This window comes from Macaca fascicularis, chromosome 1 (assembly GCF_037993035.2).
Source record: "Macaca fascicularis isolate 582-1 chromosome 1, T2T-MFA8v1.1".
Taxonomy (NCBI): domain Eukaryota; kingdom Metazoa; phylum Chordata; class Mammalia; order Primates; family Cercopithecidae; genus Macaca; species Macaca fascicularis.
Genome location: NC_088375.1, coordinates 192248792 through 192270972, shown reverse-complemented (window position 1 = coordinate 192270972; position 22181 = coordinate 192248792). Strand labels below are relative to the sequence as shown.

At 40.6% G+C, this 22181-nt stretch overlaps 1 protein-coding gene, 2 long non-coding RNA genes and 1 pseudogene across 42 annotated transcripts in view; 2 read left to right on the top strand and 2 right to left on the bottom strand.

Annotated features, from left to right (window-relative positions):
- CCDC30 (coiled-coil domain containing 30) overlaps positions 1-22181 on the top strand; it is a 191327-nt gene that overhangs the window by 138154 nt on the left and 30992 nt on the right. For all 40 annotated transcript variants that reach the window (XM_074010293.1, XM_074010326.1, XM_074010242.1 and 37 more), the window contains one exon: positions 6647-6759. In XM_074010293.1, the coding sequence (XP_073866394.1) occupies positions 6647-6759 (113 nt within the window). The remainder of the gene's footprint in view (positions 1-6646; positions 6760-22181) is intronic.
- Positions 1-22181, bottom strand: part of LOC135968250 (uncharacterized) — a 142082-nt gene that overhangs the window by 98713 nt on the left and 21188 nt on the right. The window lies entirely within an intron of this gene.
- On the top strand, positions 11560-12276 carry LOC141408240 (succinate dehydrogenase cytochrome b560 subunit, mitochondrial pseudogene; annotated as a pseudogene).
- Positions 12810-16745, bottom strand: LOC141408244 (uncharacterized). The gene is made up of 2 exons (XR_012421611.1): positions 16630-16745; positions 12810-13003 (listed from the first exon to the last, which is right to left on the bottom strand). It is a non-coding gene; the product is annotated as an uncharacterized lncRNA (long non-coding RNA).

Genomic DNA, 22181 nt, shown 5'->3' with positions numbered 1-22181 from the left:
GGAGGCCGAGGCGGGCGGATCACAAGGTCAGGAGATCGAGACCACAGTGAAACCCCGTCTCTACTAAAAATACAAAAAATTAGCCGGGCGCGGTGGCGGGCGCCTGTAGTCCCAGCTACTCAGGAGGCTGAGGCAGGAGAATGGCGGGAACCCGGGAGGCGGAGCTTGCAGTGAGCCGAGATCGCGCCACTGCACTCCAGCCTGGGCGACAGCGTGAGACTCCGTCTCAAAAAAAAAAAAAAAAAAAAAAAAAGAATTAGGGAAATAGCCACTGAGGAGATTCAGAAACATACAAGTAGCCATTGAATCACTGCAGATGTGTCCTAAGATACACTGTGATTAACTCCATTTTTCACCTCATTTCCTTAAGGTCCACACTCTGAATTGTGAAATTCAATGGTGTTTTGGGTTCCAAGGTATTAGTGTTGACTCGGAATCACTGTACTGCAGTTCCCCAAAAGTCTATATAATTCTCTCTCTCCAATGCCCGGTCACTTTGATAAGAGATTACAGGTCCTCTTTGGGGAATGTGTGGGAGAAGATCACATACTTGTGTCAATATCACAGGGTTTTTCCTGAAGAAAACCTAGCACTCCCATCATTCTAAGGACTCTGCGTCTGTGGGCTGACCCAGGCCTAGGGATTGAACAACAGGAGGCCATTACTTTCCATTCTTGTCATTTAAGTTGGGCCCCTGTTCACCAGACCTAGGGGGTTCTGTTTATTTATTTATTTATTTACTTACTTCTTTGTTTGAAAATACATTTCAAGTAAGACTTTAATTGGCTGCCTGTATATTTTAGTCCTACAGTCATTGTCATCAATTAACTATGACAAGATAGCTATAGGTCAAACCCTTTGATTGTATCTCTGGCCCAATTTCCTACTAACATTAATAATACTTACCTTGTATCTGGAAGTTAAGCACTGCCGCTTGACCTCTGACACTGTGTAGTACCATCATCCCCATTGAAATCAGGGAGCCATTTCGATGTTAGCACCTCCACTATTATCCTCAATAGGTTAGCATTATATAGCATTTCAAGTAATTTGGTGCTTTCTTACCAGTGTTATTTGGTAAAGCCTTGGTGAGGGGAGTATCTTTTGGATTCCCATGGTTATGAAGAGTAACTTTAAACCCACTCCAAATTTCCCATCTGCTTACACTTTTGGATTCCTTTCTCTCCCTTATGCCAAAGAAATTTAGCAGCTTGATATCATTTAATATAAGTCACTTTTGTGTCCAAGTTTCAGTCAATCAAGAGAGCAAACAAAGTCACTATTTTTTTTAGAAAGTGTCTCGCTCTGTCGCCCAGGCTGGAGTGCAGTAGTGCCATCATGGCTCACTGCAGTCTCAACTGCCTGGACTTAAGTGATCCTCTTGCCTCAGCCTCCCAAGTAGCTGGGACTACAGGCACGTGCAACCATGCCTGGCTATTTTTTTTATTATTATTATTGCATGTAGAGACAGAGTTTCAATATGTTGCCCAGGCTGGTCTTGAACTCCTGAGCTCAAGTGATCCACCTGCCTTGGCCTCCCAAAATGCTGGAATTACAAGCATGAGCTACTGCATCTGGCCCAAGGTCACTCTTAGATGTTCAAATTAACACATTAAATCCTGAATGTCCAATAAGTGCATTCATATTAATAAATTCAGCCTATTTAACATTACAGTTGACTATGAACAACATGGGTTTCAACTGTGTTGGTTCACTTGTATGCAGATTCTTTTGGAAATGTTTCTGAAGATTTGCCAGAATTTGAAAAAACTTGCAGATGAACCATATAGCTTAGAAACATTGAAAAAGTTAGACACGTCGTGAAAGCGTATATGTAGATACTATCTATTTTATCTTTACCACCATTAAGTATACATAACTCTATTATAAAGTTAATATTTATGAAAACACACAAACAAACACTTATAGACCATACATAGCATCATTTGCAGTTGAGAGAAAGGTAAATAAATGTAAAGACAGTATTAAATCATAACTGCATAAAATTAACTGTAGTACACACTATACTGCTGTAATAATTTCATAGCCCCTACCTTTTGGTATTGCAGTAAGTTTATTTATTTATTTATTTTGAGACAGATTTTCACTCTGTTGCCAAGCCGGAGTGCAGTGGTGCACTCTCGGCTCACTGCAACCTCCGCCTCCCGGGTTCAAATGATTCTCCCATTTCAGACTCCCTAGTAGCTGTGATTACAGGCATCCGCCCATCACACCTGGCTAATTTTTGTATTTTTAGTAGAGGTGAGGTTTCACCATGTTGGTCAGGCTGGTCTCGAACTCCTGACCTCAAGTGATCCACCTGCCTTGGCCTGCAGTGAGTTCACATGTTGCAAGTATCCTCTTAAAATGCCATGTGACATCATTCTTCTTTGCATGAGCAGTCTCCTCTCGCAGTAAATTTTGTGTTGAATTAAAAAGAGATCTCTCATGGGTCTCAAGTATTTTTCACTGTGTGTAGTGCAATACCATAAACCTTAAATTACAGCATGGGACTCATACAAAGTAGCCACTAGTGATGTCGGAAATGCTGCCAAGAAACAAAGAAAAATTATGACATTACAATAAAAAGCTGAATTGCTTAATAGGTACCATAGATGAGGTCTGCAACTGTGGTTGCTCGACATTTCAAGATAAATGAATCCAACATGAGGACCATTATAAAAAAAAGAAAAGAAAATTCATGAAGCTGTTGCTGCAGCTATGCTAGCAGGCATAAAAACCATGCATTTGTTGTGAAATACCTTTTTATCCATACTGAAAATGCAGCTTTTATGTTGGTGCAGGATTACTATAAGAAAGACATATCTATAGATTCTAATATGACTCAAGAAAAACAGAAGTCATTATATGACAATTTAAACCAAAAGGAAAGTGAAGAATTTAAAGTTAGAGAATTTAAAGCTAGCAAAGTAGCAGCTACTAGGGAAGCTGAGGTAGAAGGATCTCTTGAGACCAGGAGTTTGAGGTTATAGTGAGATATGATTGCACCTTTGTACTCTGGCCTGGGCAACAGAGAAAGACCCCATCTCTAAAAAATAATAATGCCAGCAAAAGGTGGTTTGTTAATTTTCGGAAGAGGTTTCTCTTTAAAAAGGATGGTTTGTTAATTTTAGGAAGAGGTTTAGCTTTAAAAATGTCAAGAAAACAGGAGATGCAGTTTCTGCTGACTGAGAGACAGCAGGTGAGTTCCCAGATGCCATTAAGAAAATAATTGTGACCAGGCACAGTGGCTCACTCCTGTAATCCCAACATTTTGGAAGGCTGAGGCAGGAGGATTACTTGAGGCCAGGAGTTCCAGATTGGCCTGAGCAACATAGCAAGAACTTGTCTCTGAGAAAAAAAAAAAAGAAAGGAAGAAAATCATTGAGGAAATAGGATATCTGCTGAACAGGTTTTGAATGCAGGTGAAAGTGCCCTATTCTGGGAAGAAAAAAAAAGTCACAAAGGACATTTATTAGTAAGGAAAATAAGTGAGCACAGATTTAAGGCAGGAAGGGAAAGGCTGACTCAACTGTTCTGTGCAGATGCAGTCGAGTTTATTGTCAGAACTGCCCTTATCTATGAAGCTTCTGATCCCCAAGCCTTGAAGGGAAAAGGTAAACAACAGCTGTCAGTCATTTGGTTGTATAAAAAGAAGGTCTGGACAACAAGAACTTGTTTTCTAGATTGATTCCATCTATGCTTTCTGCCTGAAGTCAAGAAGTACCTTGGTAACAAGGGACTGCCTTTTAAGGTTCTTTTGATGTTGGACAAATGTCCCTGGCCACCCAGAACCACATGAGTTCAACACCAAAGATGTTAAAGCGGTCTACTTGCCCCCAAACACCATGTCTGTAATTCAGCCTCTAGACCGGGGTCATAAGGCCCTTTAAGGCTCATTACCACGTCTGTAATTCAGCCTCAAACACCATGTCTGTAATTCAGCCCCTGGACTGGGGTCATAAGGGCCTTTAAGGCTCATTACACAGGGTACTCTATGGAAAGGATTGTCAACTATGGAAGAGAAACCTGATAGAGAAGTCTGGAAGGATTGCACCATTGAAGATGCCATCACTGTTTTTGTTTGTTTGTTTTTATTTTTGTCATTTTTAGTTTATTTGTGTGGCAAGTGACAGGCATGAAGATGCCATCATTGTTATAGAAAAGGCCGTGAAAACCATCAAACCCAAAACAACAAATTCCTGCTGGAGAGTACTGTGTCCTGATGTGGGCATGACTTCACAGTATTTACAACAGAGCCTATCAGGGAAATCATGAAAAAGAGTGTGGATATGGTTTAAAAAAAAAAAAAAAAAAAAAAAAGGTGGGGAGTACAAGGTTTCAATATATGAATCTTGGAGAAATTTAAGAGCAAATAGACACCACACCCAGAGGAGGAATTACAATAAGACAACTTGATGGAGATAAGCACTTTCAAACCAGTGCCACATGATGAGGAAGAAAACAGAAAAAGCAGTATTAGAAAACAAATTGACCTTAGACAATCTGGCAGAAGGATTCCAAATATCCAAGATTGCTTTTGACTTATTTTACAGTATGGACCTTTCTATATGATACAGGCACTGAAACTAACACAAACAGTGAAAGAAGGATTGGTACCATATAGAAATATTTTTAGGGAAATGAAAAAGCCAAAAAGTCGAATTACAGTGTATTTCTGTAAAGTCATACTGAGTGTGCCTGCCTCTCCTGCCTTCCCTGCCACCTTCTCCACCTCTTCCAGCTCTGCCACCCCTGAGATAACAAGATCAATTCCTCCTCTTCTCCTCCTCCTCAGCCTACTCAACATGAAGACAATGAGGATGAAAAACTTTGTGATGATCTACTTCTACTTAATGAATAGTAAATATATTTTCTCTACCTTATGATTTTCTTAATAAAATTTTATTTTCTCTGGCTTATTTTATTGCAAGAGTATAATACATGATACACATACAAAATATGTGTTAACTGCTTATGTTGTTGATAAGACTTCTAGTTAACAGTAGGCTATTAGTAATTTGGTAGGGAGTCAAAAAAATCATAATTCAGATTTTCCATTATGTGTGGGGGGTCAGTGCCCCTAACTCTCATGTTGTTCAAGGGTTAGGGGCACTGACTAGTGTAACTCCCTACAAATACATTCCTGCATATACTCCTAGAGTTTCTGCTAATTTAAGTTGGCAAAATCTTGCCATTCTTTCAATATGGCAGTCCCCAAGTCAGTCCCTACACTTAACCCCAACTCACCATGGCGTGCTGGGATCCAGCTATAGTTACAGGATTGGAGACAATGAGAAGTGGTGGTGGTATAGAGGTGGGCCTCGAGGACAGTAGGCATCCCCTTACAAGGTAAGTGCCTTGGGTGAAATCATTACAGAATCTTCAAACTTAATCTCCTTAGGAGAGGAGGGCCTACTTGTGCTGGCAAGAGAGGCACTGTGGAATTTGGAGGTCCAGGGGGTTCAATGTCATTAGAGTCCTCTCAGACATCTTCATTCTCAATTCTCAGGTTTCCACGCATTCCCACAGCCCTGTTTCTCACATAAGAGACCTGGCAAGCCTGTGAAATCAGTTAGTACTGTAATTCTGCAATCCACTTGATATTTGGGATTTGGTTTTTGGATATATTGGTCTTCTGACTACAAGAGAGAAGTTATTTTAGGACACTCATAGAAGGTCTGTGGTTCTCAGACAATGCCTTGTTCTGGTAATTAAATCCCCAAGTTGGACATTTTCTTCTAAGCTCAGTAACATGGTCAGATGTGGCTAGCCCACCTCACGATCCTTGTAGTCCTCAATTCCATCATAACATTTTTCATACCACTCATGTGGTCTTCCAAAGTACTTCATTACCAGCAACTATAAGTGATAATCAATTCTTTTGCCATGGATTCTTTTGCTAGAACTCGTGACAAGATTATATCACCTTCAAAGCTAGCCAGGTCAGATAACCAATCCCAAATTCCTAACTTGGGGTTTCTCATCACTGTAGTGACTTCTAGAACCAAATACTTTATCACAGTTAATCAATTCAAGAGAACAGCTTTCACTTTATATACTTTAAGCTGGGAGATGTTTTAGTTTTTTTTTGTTTTGTTTTGTTTTGAGACAGGGTCTGGCTCTGTCACCCAGGCTGGAGTGTGGTGGCGTGATCTCAGCTCACTGCAACATCTGCCTCCTAGACTCAAGCCATCCTCCTATTTCAGCCTCCCAAGTAGCTGGGACTACAGGCACACACCACCACACCTGGCACATTTTTATATTTTTTTGTAGACATAGGGTTTTACCATACTGCCCGGCCTGGTCTCAAACTCCTGAGCTCAAGCGATATGCCTGCCTCAGCCTCCCAAAATACAGGGATTATGGGTGTGAGCCACCACGCCCGGCCTTGGAAGATTTTTAATAAAGGGAATTAGATGCTTACAAAATTATTGAGAAGGCTGGGGAAGCAAAAGGCAAGGGAAATAGTTGCTGACTTTCAGAAAATCTGGAAGTACAGGAATCCCATGAAGCTACTATGATCTCAGAAGCTGGAGTGACTATAAGCTTTTTTTTTTTTTTTTTAAACCAGAAAGACTTTTCATTTCTTCAATATCATACCTTTGTCAGGTCAGAGTTCTCATTATTTTACAATGTTTTTCAGGATGTCAAAAGCAACCAAGAATTGTCAGAGAAGCTGTCTAAGCTACAGCAAGAGAAGGAAGCTCTACGTGAAGAATATTTGCGATTATTGAAGCTGCTTAATGTCCATGTGAGGTAAACAAAGACAAGTTCTCTTTGGAAGAAAACTATGTAGAGTAGTTTTTTTCTTGCTGAACCAGCTCTAGGGCTAAATAGTGCGCTGCTCACTGAAGCAGCCTTTCAAGAGGGCCATAATAAAATTCCTGTTTCCAAAAGTGCTATCCATAGGGCTTTTCCTAGGGATGTGGGGCCTAATTTCTTCTCAAGAGAGGGAAGGAGAAGGGAATTACCATTCATTGAGCTTTGATGATATTGAACTTGTTTTTCCCCAAATACACCCTTCTCACTTGCGTTCACACTTTTTTCACCTCACACACTTTCCTCAGCCTGAACCACCCTCTCCTCATTTAAAGAGCTTTTTTTATTTTAGAGAATTGACACAGAATATTAGTAATATGTATATCATATAGGTGTTATATATAATGATATATCTGTGACATATATGATACTTAAATACTCTCTCTTTCTATACATACATACATATATACATATATGTATATCAGTCTAATACCATTGTCCAAAGGTAAAATGACATTTGGCTTTTAGGCAGTTAATTTTTTTTTCATTTTACATATAATGAAACAACATTGCAAAAAAACAAATTCTTTTTTCAGATAGTATCTCACTCTGTCACCCAGGCTGAAGTGTAGTGGCACGATCACAACTCACTGCAGCCTCAACCTCCTGGGCTCAAGTGATCCTCCCACCTCAGTCTCCTGAGTGGATGGGACTGCAGTCACGTGCAGCCACACCCAGCTCACTTTTTAATTTTTATTTATAGAGACAGGGGTCTCACTATGTTGGCCAGGCTGGTCTCAAATTTCTGGCCTCAAGTGATCCTCCTTCCTTGGCCTCCCAAAATGCTGGGATTATAGGCAGGCGTAAGCCACTGTGCCCAGTGCAATATTTTTTTCATAATTATTTATGGCACACCTCTCAGCTATGATCAGTATAAAATTTTTGAATGAAACAAAACTTATGCAGACATTCTCCCAAGTTCATTCCTAGTGTCTTGTCAATAAACATAATTTTATGGTTTTATTATCATAGCTTTTATAAAAGTTTTATACTGTCTTTCTCTTAATATCATCTGATAAGCATTGTGCTTTGTTGCTATAGTCTTCAAATTTGCTATTTCCATATAACTTAATATTTCATGAAGTTGATATGTCCTTGCACTAACAGCAGCAGTTAAACAGGGTACAACTGCTAACAGACTAACAGAACCTAAAATTACAGTGCTAACAAATGTATACCTTATTTCAGGAATAGGGTATAATATAGAAACAGCATTAGAGGAAGAATATGCGTTAGAGCCCATGTGTGTTTCACAGCAAGGGGTCCAGAGAAGTCAGGCAGCAGCTGCAATGGTGTTCCCTCTGTAAGGGCCGTGGCTGGATGTACTTCCTCTCTGAGATCAGGAACCACTCATGTGTGCATTGACCACCTCACAACCAGGGAGCCCTGGTAAAAAACCAAGTCTCAGCTGAGATTTTATTAAATACTTTTTATATTCTGTTGTTCACATAAGCATATTCCTGCCATGTAACCTGCTTCAAGAGCAAAGATTTCTTGGGGGTCTCAACGAGACCAGGTGCAAATCATCATTATCACTGTTATCAAAAAACAATGCTGATAAACTGATACAAACTGCCATGAAACAACTTGGACCTGAGGTTATGAAGCCACACACTATTTTAATCTTTCTGTTTCCCTCTGTAATATGCTTGACCAACAGTCAGTGCCAAACAGGCACTTTAGCAAAACAGTTTAGGTTAATCCTAGACCTGCTGGAATTAACTCTCACAACATAATCCTAATTTGGTTAAGAATTACTCACTAGTCTGATGGTTGAATATTTTTATTCAAAACAATGCTGGAAAAAAATCATTTTGGTATTATATTTTTCATTTTTAAATTTATTTTTATAGAACTATAGATCTTAAAATGTGTTGACAAACATTCCGAAGTATCCTACTATTACTGGAAAGGGGTCCTGAACCCAGACCCCAATTGAGGGTTCTTGGAAATCATGCAAGAAAGAATTCAGGGCGAGTCTAAACAGTAAAGGAAAAGCAAACTTACTAAGAGAGTAAAGAAATAAAAGAATGTCTACTCTATAGACAGAGCTGCCCCGAGGGCTGCTGGCTGGCTATTTTTATGGTTATTTCTTGATTATAAATATGGGGTGGATTATTCATGTGCTTTCTGTGAAGGGGACAGGAATTTACCAGAACTGAGGGTTCCTCTTTTTTTTAGTCTATATAGGGTAATTTCCAGATGTTGCCATGGCATTAGTAAACTGTCATGGAGCTGATGGAAGTGTCTTTTATCATGCTAATACATTATAATTAGCATATAATGAGGCGTGAGGACGACCAGAGGTCACTTTCATTGCCATCTTGGTTTTGGCGGGTTTTGACTGGCTTCTTTACTGTATCCTGTTTTATCACTAGGATCTCTGTGACCTGTATCTTGTGCCAACTTCCTATCTCATCCTGTGATTTAAGAATGCCTAACCTCAGCCAGGCGTGGTGGCTCACGCCTGTAATCCCAACACTTTGAGAGGCCGGGGCCGGCGGATCGCGAGGTCAGGAGATCAAGACCATCCTGGCTAACACAGTGAAACCTCGTCTCTATTAAACATACAAAAAATTAGCCGGGCGTGGTGGCGAGCTCCTGGCAGGAGAATGGTGTGAACCGGGGAGGCGGAGCTTGCAGTGAGTCGAGATCGCACCACTGCACTCCAGCCTGGGCGACAAAGCGAGACTAAAAAGAATGCCTAACCTCATGAGAACGCAGCCCAGCAGGTCTCATTCTCATTTTACCCAACCCTTAGTCAAGATGGAGTTGCTCTGGTTCAAATGCCTCTGACGCTACCAAATTTTTCTGCCTTCATTATGTAAGAGTAGCAATTTTACCACATCCTCGTTAGCATTGAGTCTAGTATTGATGGGGGACAGAGGTTCTGATGAAATTTTCCCCAATATTCTTTGTTTGAGATATAATTTGCATATAATATATGCAAAGATTTTTTAATATACAATTGGATAAGTTTTGACAAATGTTTGTGTCCATATTACCACCACCCCAATGAAGATACAGAACAGGGCCAGGCGCAGTGACTTACGCCTGTAATCCCAACACTTTGGGAGGCTGAGGTGGGCAGATTGCTTCAGCTCAGGAGTTCAAGGCCAGGCCAGGCAAGATGGTGAAACCCTGTCTCTACCAAAAATACAAAAATTAGCAAGGCATGGTGGTGCACATCTGTGGTCCCAGCTACTTGGGAGGCTGAGGCAGGAGGACCACTTGAGCCCAGGAGGCAGATATTGCAGTGAGCCAAGATCATGCCACTGCACCCCAGCCTGAATGACACAGTAAGACTCCATCTCAAAAAAAAAGATACAGAATATTTCCACTGTCCCTTAAAGTCCTCTATAACCTGTTTGCAGTTGATCTGCATCTACTGCTTTTCCCACCTTCCTCCAAGTTGCCACTGTTCTGATTTCTGCCTGTCCTGGAATTTCTTCTAAATGGAATTACATTACATGTAATTGTAACCATAATAGGTTTGTTGCCCAATGCACACAGCAAGTCAATACACCAAGCCATTGGGTTGCAGCAGAGAAAGAGGTTTAATCGTAGAGTCATCAAATGAAGAGATGGGAGGAAACCTCAAACCCATCTCCTTGAGGAACTTTGGGTCAGGGTTTTTAAGGGTTTTGGATTGGGCCAAAATGTGAAGATGGTTAACAGGTCAAAGAGTCCAGGGTGAAGTCATGGGACAGGGAGATGAAGAAGCTATATTATACTGATGCTGTTCCTCTCTGGGGGTCTTCAAACTGGTTGCTGGAATCTGTTTCTGAAAAACATCTTAAGCAATTCCGTTTGTTTGTTTGTTTGTTTGTTTGTTTGTTTGTTGAGACAGGATCTCACTCTCTTGCCCAGACTCTGGACCGCAGTGGCCTCATCTTGGCTTATCACAACCTCCACCTCTCAGGCTCAAGCGATTCTCCTGCCTCAACCTCCCGAGTAGCTGGGATTACAGGCGCGTGCCATTACTGCCTGGCTAATTTTTATATTTTTAATAGAGATGGGGTTTCACCATGTTGGCTAGGCTGGTCTTGAGCTCCTGATCTCAAATGATCCACCTGCCTCAGCTTCCTATAATCCCTGCTGGGATTCTAATGTTAGAGGTCCTGTCTATAGGAACAATGGGGATGCAAATGATCAGTATCTAATGCTGTGTGACTTTTAGCAACAAGGAAGTGGACCAAAGTGAAGCCCGATTAATGCTTTATCATAATTATATTGCTGTCCAGAACCCAGCATGTACTTCCTGTCAACCTTGTTGGGGCAGCTTCATACTCTTTTGTGTCTGACTTCTTTGTTCAACATATTCTATTATTTTTAAGTACACTTATAGACAGAAATTAGTCACTTGTCATTTTATTTTGAATTTCTTTTTTGTTGTTGTTGTTGTTTGTTTGTTTTTGAGATGGAGACTCGCTCTGTCATCCAGGCTGGAGTGCAGTGGCACGATCTCGGCTCACTGCAACCTCCGCCTCGTGGGTTCAAGTGATTCTCCTGCCTCAGCCTCCCAAGTAGCTGGGACTACAGGCGTGTGCCACCACGCCCGGCTAATTTTTGTATTTTTAGTAAAGACAGGGTTTCGCCATGTTGGCCAGGCTGGTCTGAAACTACTGACCTCAGATGATCCACTCGCCTTGGCCTCCCAAAGTGCTGGGATTACAGGCGTGAGCCACCACACCCGACCTATTTTGAATTTCTTTGATGGCTAGTGAGGCTGAATGTTTTTCCACATTATTTGTACACAGCCTTTTAGGGTGGTGGATTCTGACCCCACTGCACATGCCTGGGCTCCAACATAGATGAATAAAATGAAAACCTTTGGGCATGACTTCCGTCCAGACTGGAACCCCAGATGGCTGTGCTCTTGCTGAGACATGTTGGTCATCATTGCCTCCAAGCCCACTTTAGCCCACAGCTCTGTATCAGAAATGCTGTTCCTTTGGGAACCATGGCCAAAGAAGAGATGGAGCAGTTCTGGAATAAGAATATAGGTTCAAACCGTCCTGTATCTCCCCACATCACTATCTACAGCTGGTCTCTTCCCATGGCGATGTCCATCTGCCACCGTGGCACTGGTATTGCTTTGAGTGCAGGGGTCTCTCTTTTTGGCATGTCAGCCCTGTTACTCCCTGGGAACTTTGAGTCTTATTTGGAACTCGTGAAGTCCCTGTGTCTGGGGCTAGCACTGATCCACACAGCTAAGTCTGCACTTGTCTTCCCTCTCATGTATCATACCTAGAATGGGATCCGACATTTGATGTGGGACCTAGGAAAAGGCCTGAAGATTCCCCAGCTATACCAGTCTGGAGTGGTTGTCCTGGTTCTTACTGTGTTGTCCTCTATGGGGCTGGCAGCCATGTGAAGAACGGAGGTTCCCAGCATCATCTTCCTACACCTTATTACATTCATCCATCTTTCTGTTTTTCATTCTTATCTCCAGCCTGGGAAAAGTTCTCCTTATTTGTTCAGATCCTTTTGTACTTTCAGATCCCCTTGGAGCAGTAGAGTACCTTGTAGACCGTAATAGTGGAAAAGGGTCTAGTTTTCCCCTTGTTTCTAAAGATGCGGTGGCTGCAAAAACTCCCCTTTTTTGCCCACAGCTTGCCAACTCTCGGCCTAGAAGCAGTTATTCTGTCTCCATATTGGGCTTTGATTTGTGCTGAGGGTCAGCTTTTGGCTCCTTCTTCCTGAGACAGTGGAAACAATGCCAGCTCTGTGGCTTCTGCCCTGGGGACTGAGGGTGAGGCTTTGGGTGCCACTGCCTGTGGGTTGCTGGCTTAAAGGACAATTCTGTTCATTGGTGAGAGCCCAGGCCATTAACACCTATGCAGTGTTATTGAAAGAAGAGAGGTGGGGGTGGAGGGGAATTAGTCTGTCCCAGTTAGAGGGAGATAAAGAGGGCTAGTTAGTTCTTGGAGCAGCTGCTTTTGACACAAGAAGAAGATCCAGAAAATTATTGAACATATTAATGGTTATTTCTTTTTCTTGGATTTCCAGAAAAGCCTCTTAATTTTGTGCTTTCTCATCAAAGTCATGTACCCTTTTTTTCTGAAACTGAATTAAAATACTCATAAAAAAAAAAAAAACCTTTGGGCATAGGGTCTGTGGATCAACACTTTTCTAAAAGCATCCTTGTGTGATTCTAATGTGCATCCGAGGTTGAAAACTATATTTAGGAAAGAAAATTGAAAGAATTATTGAAACTCTACATTTATTTTTGTTTTCATTTCCCTGATCCCAGTCCCGACTTTCACAGACAATGGTTATTTTTTACATTTTCTCTACCACTTTTCCAGAGAAACAATTCCCTTGCTTTTTTCAAATCAAAGTATAGACAACCTGCTTTTATTTAAACACAAGCTAAAAGTTGTTCCTAAATTTTAAAATGTAAATATTGTGCCACCTCATAAAATTAATAGTTAACAAAGCCAAAAACAAGCATAGAAAATCTACATATTCTTCGGGCAAGGTAGGCAACAGAACTTCAGACTGAACCAATAGTTGTGACACATTGCCAGCAATGACAAGGGAAGCTCTAAGTTCTCACCAGCTGTACTGCATCAACATGCTTTCCAAACCGTGTATAACACTACAGAGAGTACCCTTAATATCAAATAATAGGGGAATAATTAGGTGAAGTATAATATAGTCACTTAATAGGACATAATACAGCTGTAAAGGATGATGGCTGTGAATATTAGATAACAATGTGGGAAAATGCTTATAATGTAGTAAGTGAAAAGAGCATACAATAAACATTTTGATGTAGACAATGTTTAAACAAAAGATACTTATAAAAGGAATTAGAAGGAAATGCAATATCATAGTACTGGTCATCTTGGGAGTTGGGGATTTTCCCAAACTTTCTGTAATTAATTATTTTAAATAACAAATTGGCCTGGCATGGTGGCTCACGCCTGTAATCCCAGCACTTTCAGAGGCCAAGACAGAAGGATCACTTGAACCTAGGAGTTCGAGACCAGCCTAGGGAACAGAGTGAGATCTCGTTTCTACCAAAAAAAATTTAAGGAATAAATTTATTTTTTTAATAACCCAAATGGCAGAATAAGAGAGTAGCCGTGTGGCATGAGAAGTTAGAGACTTGGGTTTTAATATTCCAGTACAGGATAGGTGAAAGAAATTCCAGAAGTGTAACACCCAATGGGGTTCTACTTGCCCACTGCCTAGACAGAGCTGATGATAATCAAGACAGGGGAATTGCAAGACAGAAAGAGATTAATTCATGCAGAGTCAGCTGTATGGGAGACCAGAGTTTTATTACTCAAATAAATCTCCCCGAAAATTTGATGATTGGGTTTTTAAGGATAATTTGGTCGGTTGGGGGTTAGAAAGCAGGGAGTGTTGACTGATCAGGTCGAAGATTAAATCACAGAAAGTTGAAGCTGTCCTCTTGCACTGAGTCAGTTCCTGGGTGGGAGCCACAAGACCACATGATCCAATTTATCCATCTAGGTGGCATCAGCTGGTGCACCTCAACACAGGATCTGCAAAATATCTCGAGCACTGATCTCAGGTTTACAACAGTGACTCCTAAACCATAATTTCTAATCTTGAGGCTAATTTGTTAGTCCTGCAAAGGCAGTCTAGTCCCCAGGCAAGAAGGGAGTTTGTTTTGGGAAAGGGCTGTTACCAAGTTTGTTTTGAAGTTAAAATATAAACTAAGTTTCTCCCAAAGTTAGTTGGGCCTACACTAGGAATGAACAAGAACAGCTTGGAGGTTAGAAGCAAGATGGAGTTATTTAGGTCAGATCTCTTTCACTATCATAATTTCTTCAGTTATAATTTTTGCAAAAACAGTTTCAGAAGTACATGTTGTATTATAAATGATGTCAAAACATCAGAGCAACTGTGAACAGCTGGGAAACCCAGAGGATGGCAGGTACACTGCTGGATCTTACGTCTCTGAAGCTATAGACTGGAGGATGTTGAAAACCAGTGATATCTTTTTTTTTTTTTTTGAGAAGGAGTTTTGCTCTTGTTGCCCAGACTGGAGTGCAATGGTGCCATCTCAGCTCACCACAACCTCCGCCTCCCAAGTTCAAGCGATTCTTCTGCCTCAGCCTCCCAAGTAGCTGGAATTACAGGCATGCAGCACCACGCCCAGCTAATTTTGTATTTTTAGTAGAGACAGGATTTCTCCATGTTGGTCAGGCTGGTCTAGAACTCCCGACCTCAGGTGATCCACCTGCTTCGGCCTCCCAAAGTGCTGGGATTACAAGCGTGAGCCATCGCGCCTGGCCGAAAACCAGTGATATCTTTTACCAAACGTTCCCAGTAAAAAGGAGAATGAGAACAGTTATGAAGTGTACCTTTTTGTAAAGAATACCTCCTTGTAAAGAATCTAAGTCACAGCTGTAGTAATTATGAACATAGTCTGCAAAAGTATGTGCCTCATATTATGTAGCAGGTGCTGATGGTGGCTCAATGGGTCAAAAGCCTAGGCTCCCTCTATCTTGTTATTGCTTCAACATCTGTAACATGTTGCCCTTATCCACATAGTTCAAAGTAATTCACTACCATACCCACATTTCAGCCAGTAAGAAAGAAAGAGGGGAAGGCAAGGGCATTCCATTTTCCTTTAAGGCACACTACTTCCATTCACATTCTGTTGGCCAGAATTTACTTACATGGACTCATCTAACTGCAATAACTCATCCTATGCTGAGTAATATTCTGTTGGCCAGAACTCACTTACATGGCCTCATATAAATGAAAGGAAAGCCAGAAAATGTAGTTCCTATGCTGAGTAAACCAGTGCCCAGCAAAAAATAATTGGGGTATATAATGTAGAAGAAGGAGAAATTGGATTGGGTACAACCCCAGCAGTCAGTCACTCCCGCATACACTGACAAGCAAGCTATATCTAGCTTTGTATACATGCCTCTGGCCTACAGGAAGCCAAACTGCTCAATTTGGTATCTGACTAAATTAATCTCTTTCGGGAAAAACATGCAAAATGATTCTTTTATGTACACTTAGCAAATAGGAGAAAGAGGAGGACTATTTTGGAAAATGGAGGAGTCTTGCAAAACGACATTTAAGAGTAAGACATAACTTTGCAGGGTCCAAGGGAAAACTTCTCCTTTACCCTCTGAAAGTTCACTGAAAAATCAACCAACAAAAGGCAGATAAATAGGAGAAACAGTATGCAAATCTATTAATGTGCATGGGGGAGAACCACAGAAAGATTACCCCAGTCTCCAATGAGGTATAGAAGCTTATACACCATCTTGAGATTACAGAAAGAATGGAGGCTTAGATCATGGCAAAACAGTTATGGGAAGGGGAGAAGAGAAGGCCTGCCTAGCAAAGGTGGTCTTGTTATATAGATGAAACCTCCCAGGTATTATAGCAACCCTCAGAGAGAATAGATGGTCAATATTGCTTTCACACCTTTAAAGGTTTCAGGCTCTCAGTTAATCTTTCCTAGATCTGACAAGGGAAGGAAGGCCCTTAGAGAAAGCCTGTCTGAACATATTCTCTATAGATGCAAATCCCCGCCCCCCCCATCCGCCTGCTCCCACAAAAGACAACTTTTCAACTATTCTTGTATTTCCAGTCATTCTGAATAGGTATCTTGAAATATGTCAAGGAAATATACTTTGGAGTGAAATATTTTAGTTTTCTTCAACTTATAAGGATATAGGATTCCCTTGGAGTAGTTCTTCCATACCAGTTTAAATAAAATTAGCATTGTTCTTCCAATCCCATCTGGTTGTACAAAATGAAGTGTATCTCATCAGGAGAAATCAGGGATATCTGTTTGCCTACCTTTGTTAGTATTATAGCAGTAGGGTATGATGGAAAGATCATAGGCTCTGGGGTCAGATTCTTCTCTTTAGAATAACTTCTTTTAAATAACTTTTCGGGAGCTAAATGATAAAAACCTATGAACACAAAGAGGGAAACAAGAGATACTGAGGTCTGCTTGAGGAGTAGGGGAAGAGAGAGAGGAGTAGAAAAGAACTATTGGGTACTGGGCTCAATACCTGGGTGATGAAATAGTATGTGCAATAAACCTCTGTGACATGTTTTTACCTGTGTAATCAACCTTCACATGTACCCCCAAACCTAAAATAAAATGAAATAAAAAAGTTTTTATAAAACTAGAAAACACCAGTAACCTTGAACTACAATATTTGAGGAAGAGCTGCCTGCAGGGAAGTTCAAACAAGAGTGTGGGGAAATACCTACAGACCTCTGTGGCTCAAGATCTCAAATAAATCAGGCAGAGCACAGTTATTCAAAGGATGTGGGACAATATGAGGGGCAAAAAAAAAAAAAAGTAACTTGTCTGTCAGGAATCTCCAAGACTCCCCTCAGGTTTGATGACTCCCTAGAATGAAGTGCAAAACTCAGAAAAACAGCTATGGTTATGGTTTATTACAGTGAAAGGATATAGATTAAAATCAGCTAAGGAAAAAGGCACACAGCTCACAGATCTCAAGGAAAGACTTACTTATGTTATCCATCTATTACAAAGGATATTACAAATGATACAGATGAACGGCCAGGTGGAAGAGATGAACAGAGCGTCCCTTCCCATGAAGGTGCTTGGAGCTTCTATGCCCTCTCTGGGTGCACCACCCTCCAGGAACCTGTGTTCAGCTATTCGGAAGTCCCCCAAACCCAGTCCTTTCAGGCTTTTTTGAAAGCTTCATGAGGTGGTCATTGTCAACCTAAAGGGAAGAAGCTGAGGCAAAATTAATATAAGTAGAGAGTTTATTTGATCCAGGCTTAGGGATTGCAACCTAGGAGCATAGATTCAAGTTGCCCTGAATATACAATCTGATTAGCAGAAGTTACAAGTGGATTTTTAAACAAAAATTGTATTTTTAATTTGTATAGGTACATAGTAGGTATGGATATTTATGTAGTACTTGAGATGTTTTGATACAGGCATGCAATGAGTAATAATCACATCATGGAGAATGGGTACTCATCCTCTCAAGCATTTGCGTTACAAAGAATATGATTATATTCTTTCGGTTTTTCTTTCTTTTTCTTTTCTTTTTTCTTTCTTTCTTTCTTTTTTTTTTTTTTCAGGGTCTTGCTTTGTTGCCCAGGCTGGGAGTGCAGTGGCACAATCTCAGCTCACTGCAGCCTTGACCTCCCAGGCTCAAGTGATCCTTCCACTTCAGCCTCCACAGTAGCTGGGACTACAGGCTTGTGCCACCACACCTGGCTAATTGTGTTTATTTTATTTTATTTTATTTTATTTTTATTTTTATTTTATTTTACTTTATTTTTTGAGACGGAGTCTCACTGTGTTGCCCAGGCTGGAGTGCAGTGGTGTGATCTGTGCTCACTTCAAGCTCCACCTCCTGGGTTCATGCCATTCTTCTGCCTCAGCCTCTGGAGTAGCTGGGACTACAGGCACCTGCCACCACGCCCGGCTAATTTTTTGTATTTTTAATAGAGACAGGATTTCACTGTGTGAGCCAGGATGGTCTCTATCTCCTGACCTTGTGATCTGCCCACCCTGGCCTCCCAAAGTTCTGGGAATACAGGCTTGAGCCACCGCGCCCAAGTCTAATTTTGTTTATTTTTGTAGAGTCAAGGTCTTACTATGTTGCCCAGGCTGGTCTCAAACCTGTGTGCTCAAGCGATTCTCCTGCCTCACCCTCCTAAAGTGCTGGGATTACAGGCGTGAGCTGCTGCAACTGGTCTGTTTCTTTAGTTATTTTTAAATGTACAATTTTAAAAAAAGTACAATTATTATTTTTTTAATTTATTTATTATTATTATACTTTAAGTTGTAGGGTACATGTGCATAACGTGCAGGTTTGTTACATATGTATACTTGTGCCATGTTGCTGTGCTGCACCCATCAACTCGTCATTTACATCAGGTATAACTCCCAATGCAATCCCTCCCCCCTACCCCCTCCCCATGATAGGCCCCGGTGTGTGATGTTCCCCTTCCTGAGTCCGAGTGATCTCATTGTTCAGTTCCCACCTATGAGTGAGAACATGCGGTGTTTGGTTTTCTGTTCTTGTGATAGTTTGCTAAGAATGATGGATTCCAGCTGCATCCAAGTCCCTACAAAGGACTCAAACTCATCCTTTTTTATGGCTGCATAGTATTCCATGGTGTATATGTGCCACATTTTTCTTAATCCAATCTGTCACTGATGGACATTTGGGTTGATTCCAAGTCTTTGCTATTGTGAATAGTGCTGCAATAAACATACGTGTGCATGTGTCTTTATAGCAGCATAATTTATAATCCTTTGGGTATATACCCAGTAATGGGATGGCTGGGTCATATGGTACATCTAGTTCTAGATCCTTGAGGAATCGCCATACTGTTTTCCATAATGGTTGAACTAGTTTACAATCCCACCAACAGTGTAAAAGTGTTCCTATTTCTCCACATCCTCTCCAGCACCTGTTGTTTCCTGACTTTTTAATGATTGCCATTCTAACTGGTGTGAGATGGTATCTCATTGTGGTTTTGATTTGCATTTCTCTGATGGCCAAGCATTCTTATACACCAGTAACAGACAAACAGAGAGCCAAATCAAGAATGAACTTCCATTCACAATTGCTTCAAAGAGAATCAAATACCTAGGAATCCAACTTACAAGGGATGTAAAGGACCTCTTCAAGGAGAACTACAAACCACTGCTCAGTGAAATAAAAGAGGACACAAACAAATGGAAGAACATACCATGCTCATGGATAGGAAGAATCAATATCGTGAAAATGGCCATACTGCCCAAGGTAATTTATAGATTCAATGCCATCCCCATCAAGCTACCAATGAGTTTCTTCACAGAATTGGAAAAAACTGCTTTAAAGTTCATATGGAACCAAAAAAGAGCCCGCATCTCCAAGACAATCCTAAGTCAAAAGAACAAAGCTGGAGGCATCACGCTACCTGACTTCAAACTATACTACAAGGCTACAGTAACCAAAACAGCATGGTACTGGTACCAAAACAGAGATATAGACCAATGGAACAGAACAGAGTCCTCAGAAATAATACCACACATCTACAGCCATTTGATCTTTGACAAACCTGAGAGAAACAAGAAATGGGGAAAGGATTCCCTATTTAATAAATGGTGCTGGGAAAATTGGCTAGCCATAAGTAGAAAGCTGAAACTGGATCCTTTCCTTACTCCTTATACGAAAATTAATTCAAGATGGATTAGAGACTTAAATGTTAGACCTAATACCATAAAAATCCTAGAGGAAAACCTAGGTAGTACCATTCAGGACATAGGCATGGGCAAAGACTTCATGTCTAAAACACCAAAAGCAACGGCAGCAAAAGCCAAAATTGACAAATGGGATCTCATTAAACTAAAGAGCTTCTGCACAGCAAAAGAAACTACCATCAGAGTGAACAGGCAACCTACAGAATGGGAGAAAATTTTTGCAATCTACTCATCTGACAAAGGGCTAATATCCAGAACCTACAAAGAACTCAAACAAATTTACAAGAAAAAAACAAACAACCCCATCAAAAAGTGGGCAAAGGATATGAACAGACATTTCTCAAAAGAAGACATTCATACAGCCAACAGACACATGAAAAAATGCTCATCATCACTGGCCATCAGAGAAATACAATTATTATTGACTATAGTCTTATTCATTCTTTATTTTTTATAGTTAAAGAACTATTTTTTTATAGTTATACCCATTAACCATCCCCACCTCCCCCACATTCCCCCACTACTCTTCCCAGCCTCTGGTAACCATCCTTGTACTCTCTATCTCCATGAGTGGAATTGGTTTGATTTTTAGATCCCACAAATAAATGAGAACGTGTGATGTTTGTCTTTCTGTGCATGGCTTATTTCACTTAGCATAATGACCTCCAGTTCCATCCATGTTGTTGCAAATTACAGGATCTCATTCTTTTTTATGGCTGAATAGTATTCCATTGTGTATAAGTACCATATTTTCTTTATTTATCTGTTGGTGGACATTTAGGTTGCTTCCAAATGTTGGCTATTGTGAACAGTGCTGCAACAAACATGGGAGTGCAGATATCTCTTCGAAATACTGATTTCCTTTCTTTTGGGTATATAGTCCTCAGCGGGATTGCTCAAATGTATGATAGCTCAATTTTTAGGTTTTATTGTTTTTTGTTTTTGGAACAGTCTTGCACCATCTTGGTTCACTGCAACCTCTGCTTCCCAGGCTCAAGCAATTCTTCCGCTTCAGCTTCCTGAGTAGCTGGGATTACAAGCTTACTTAGGCACCACCACACCTGGCTTTTTTTTTTTTTCTTTGTATTTTTAGTAGAGATGGGGTTTCGCCATGCTGGCCAGGCTGGTCTTGAATTCCTGAAGTGATCCGCCCGCCTTGGCCTACCAAAGTGCTAGGATTACAGGCATGAGCCACAACACCCAGCCTCAATTTTTAGTTCTTTGAGGGACCTCCAAGATGTTCTCCATAGTGGTTGTACTAATTTACATTCCCATTAACGGTGTACGAGGGTTCCCTTTACTCCACATCCTTGTCAGCATTTGTCATTGCCTGTCTTTTGGATAAAAGCCATTTTAACTGGGGTGAGATGACCTCTCATTGTAGTTTTGATTTGCATTTCTCTGATAATCAGTGATGTTGAGCACCTTTTCATATGCCTGTTTGCCATTTGTATGTTTTCTTTTCAGAAATGTCTATTCAAATATTTTGACCATTTTAGAATCAGATTATTGGATTTTTTTCCTACAGAGTTGTCTGAGTTCCTTATATATTCTGGTTATTAATCCCTCATCAGATGGGTATTTTGCAAATATTTTTCCCATTCTATGGGTTGTCACTTCACTTTGTTGATTGTTTCCTTTGCGGTGCAGAAGCTTTTTTTAACTTGATGTGATTCCATTTGTCCATTTTTGCTTTGGCTGCCTGCACTTGTGGGGTGTTACTCAAGAAATTTTCGCACAGACCAATATCCTGCAGAATTTCCCCAGTGTTTTCTTATAGTACTCGCATACTTTGAGGTCTTAGATTTAAGTCCTTAATCCATTTTGATTTGATTTTTGTATGTAGTGAGAGACAGGGGTCTAGTTTTATTCTTCTGCATATGGATATCCAGTTTTCCCAGCACCATTTATTGAAGAGACTATCTTTTCCCTGGTGGATGTTCTTGGCACTTTTGTCAAAAATGAGTTCACTGTATGTGTGTGGATTTGTTTCTGGGTTCTCTATTCTGTTCCATTGGTCTATGTGTCTATTTTTATGCCAGTACTGTACCATTTTGGTTATCATAGCTCTGTGTATAATTTGAAGCCATGTAACGTAATTTCTCCAGTTTTGTTCTTTATGCTTAGGATATCTTTGGCTATTCTGGGTCCTTTGTGG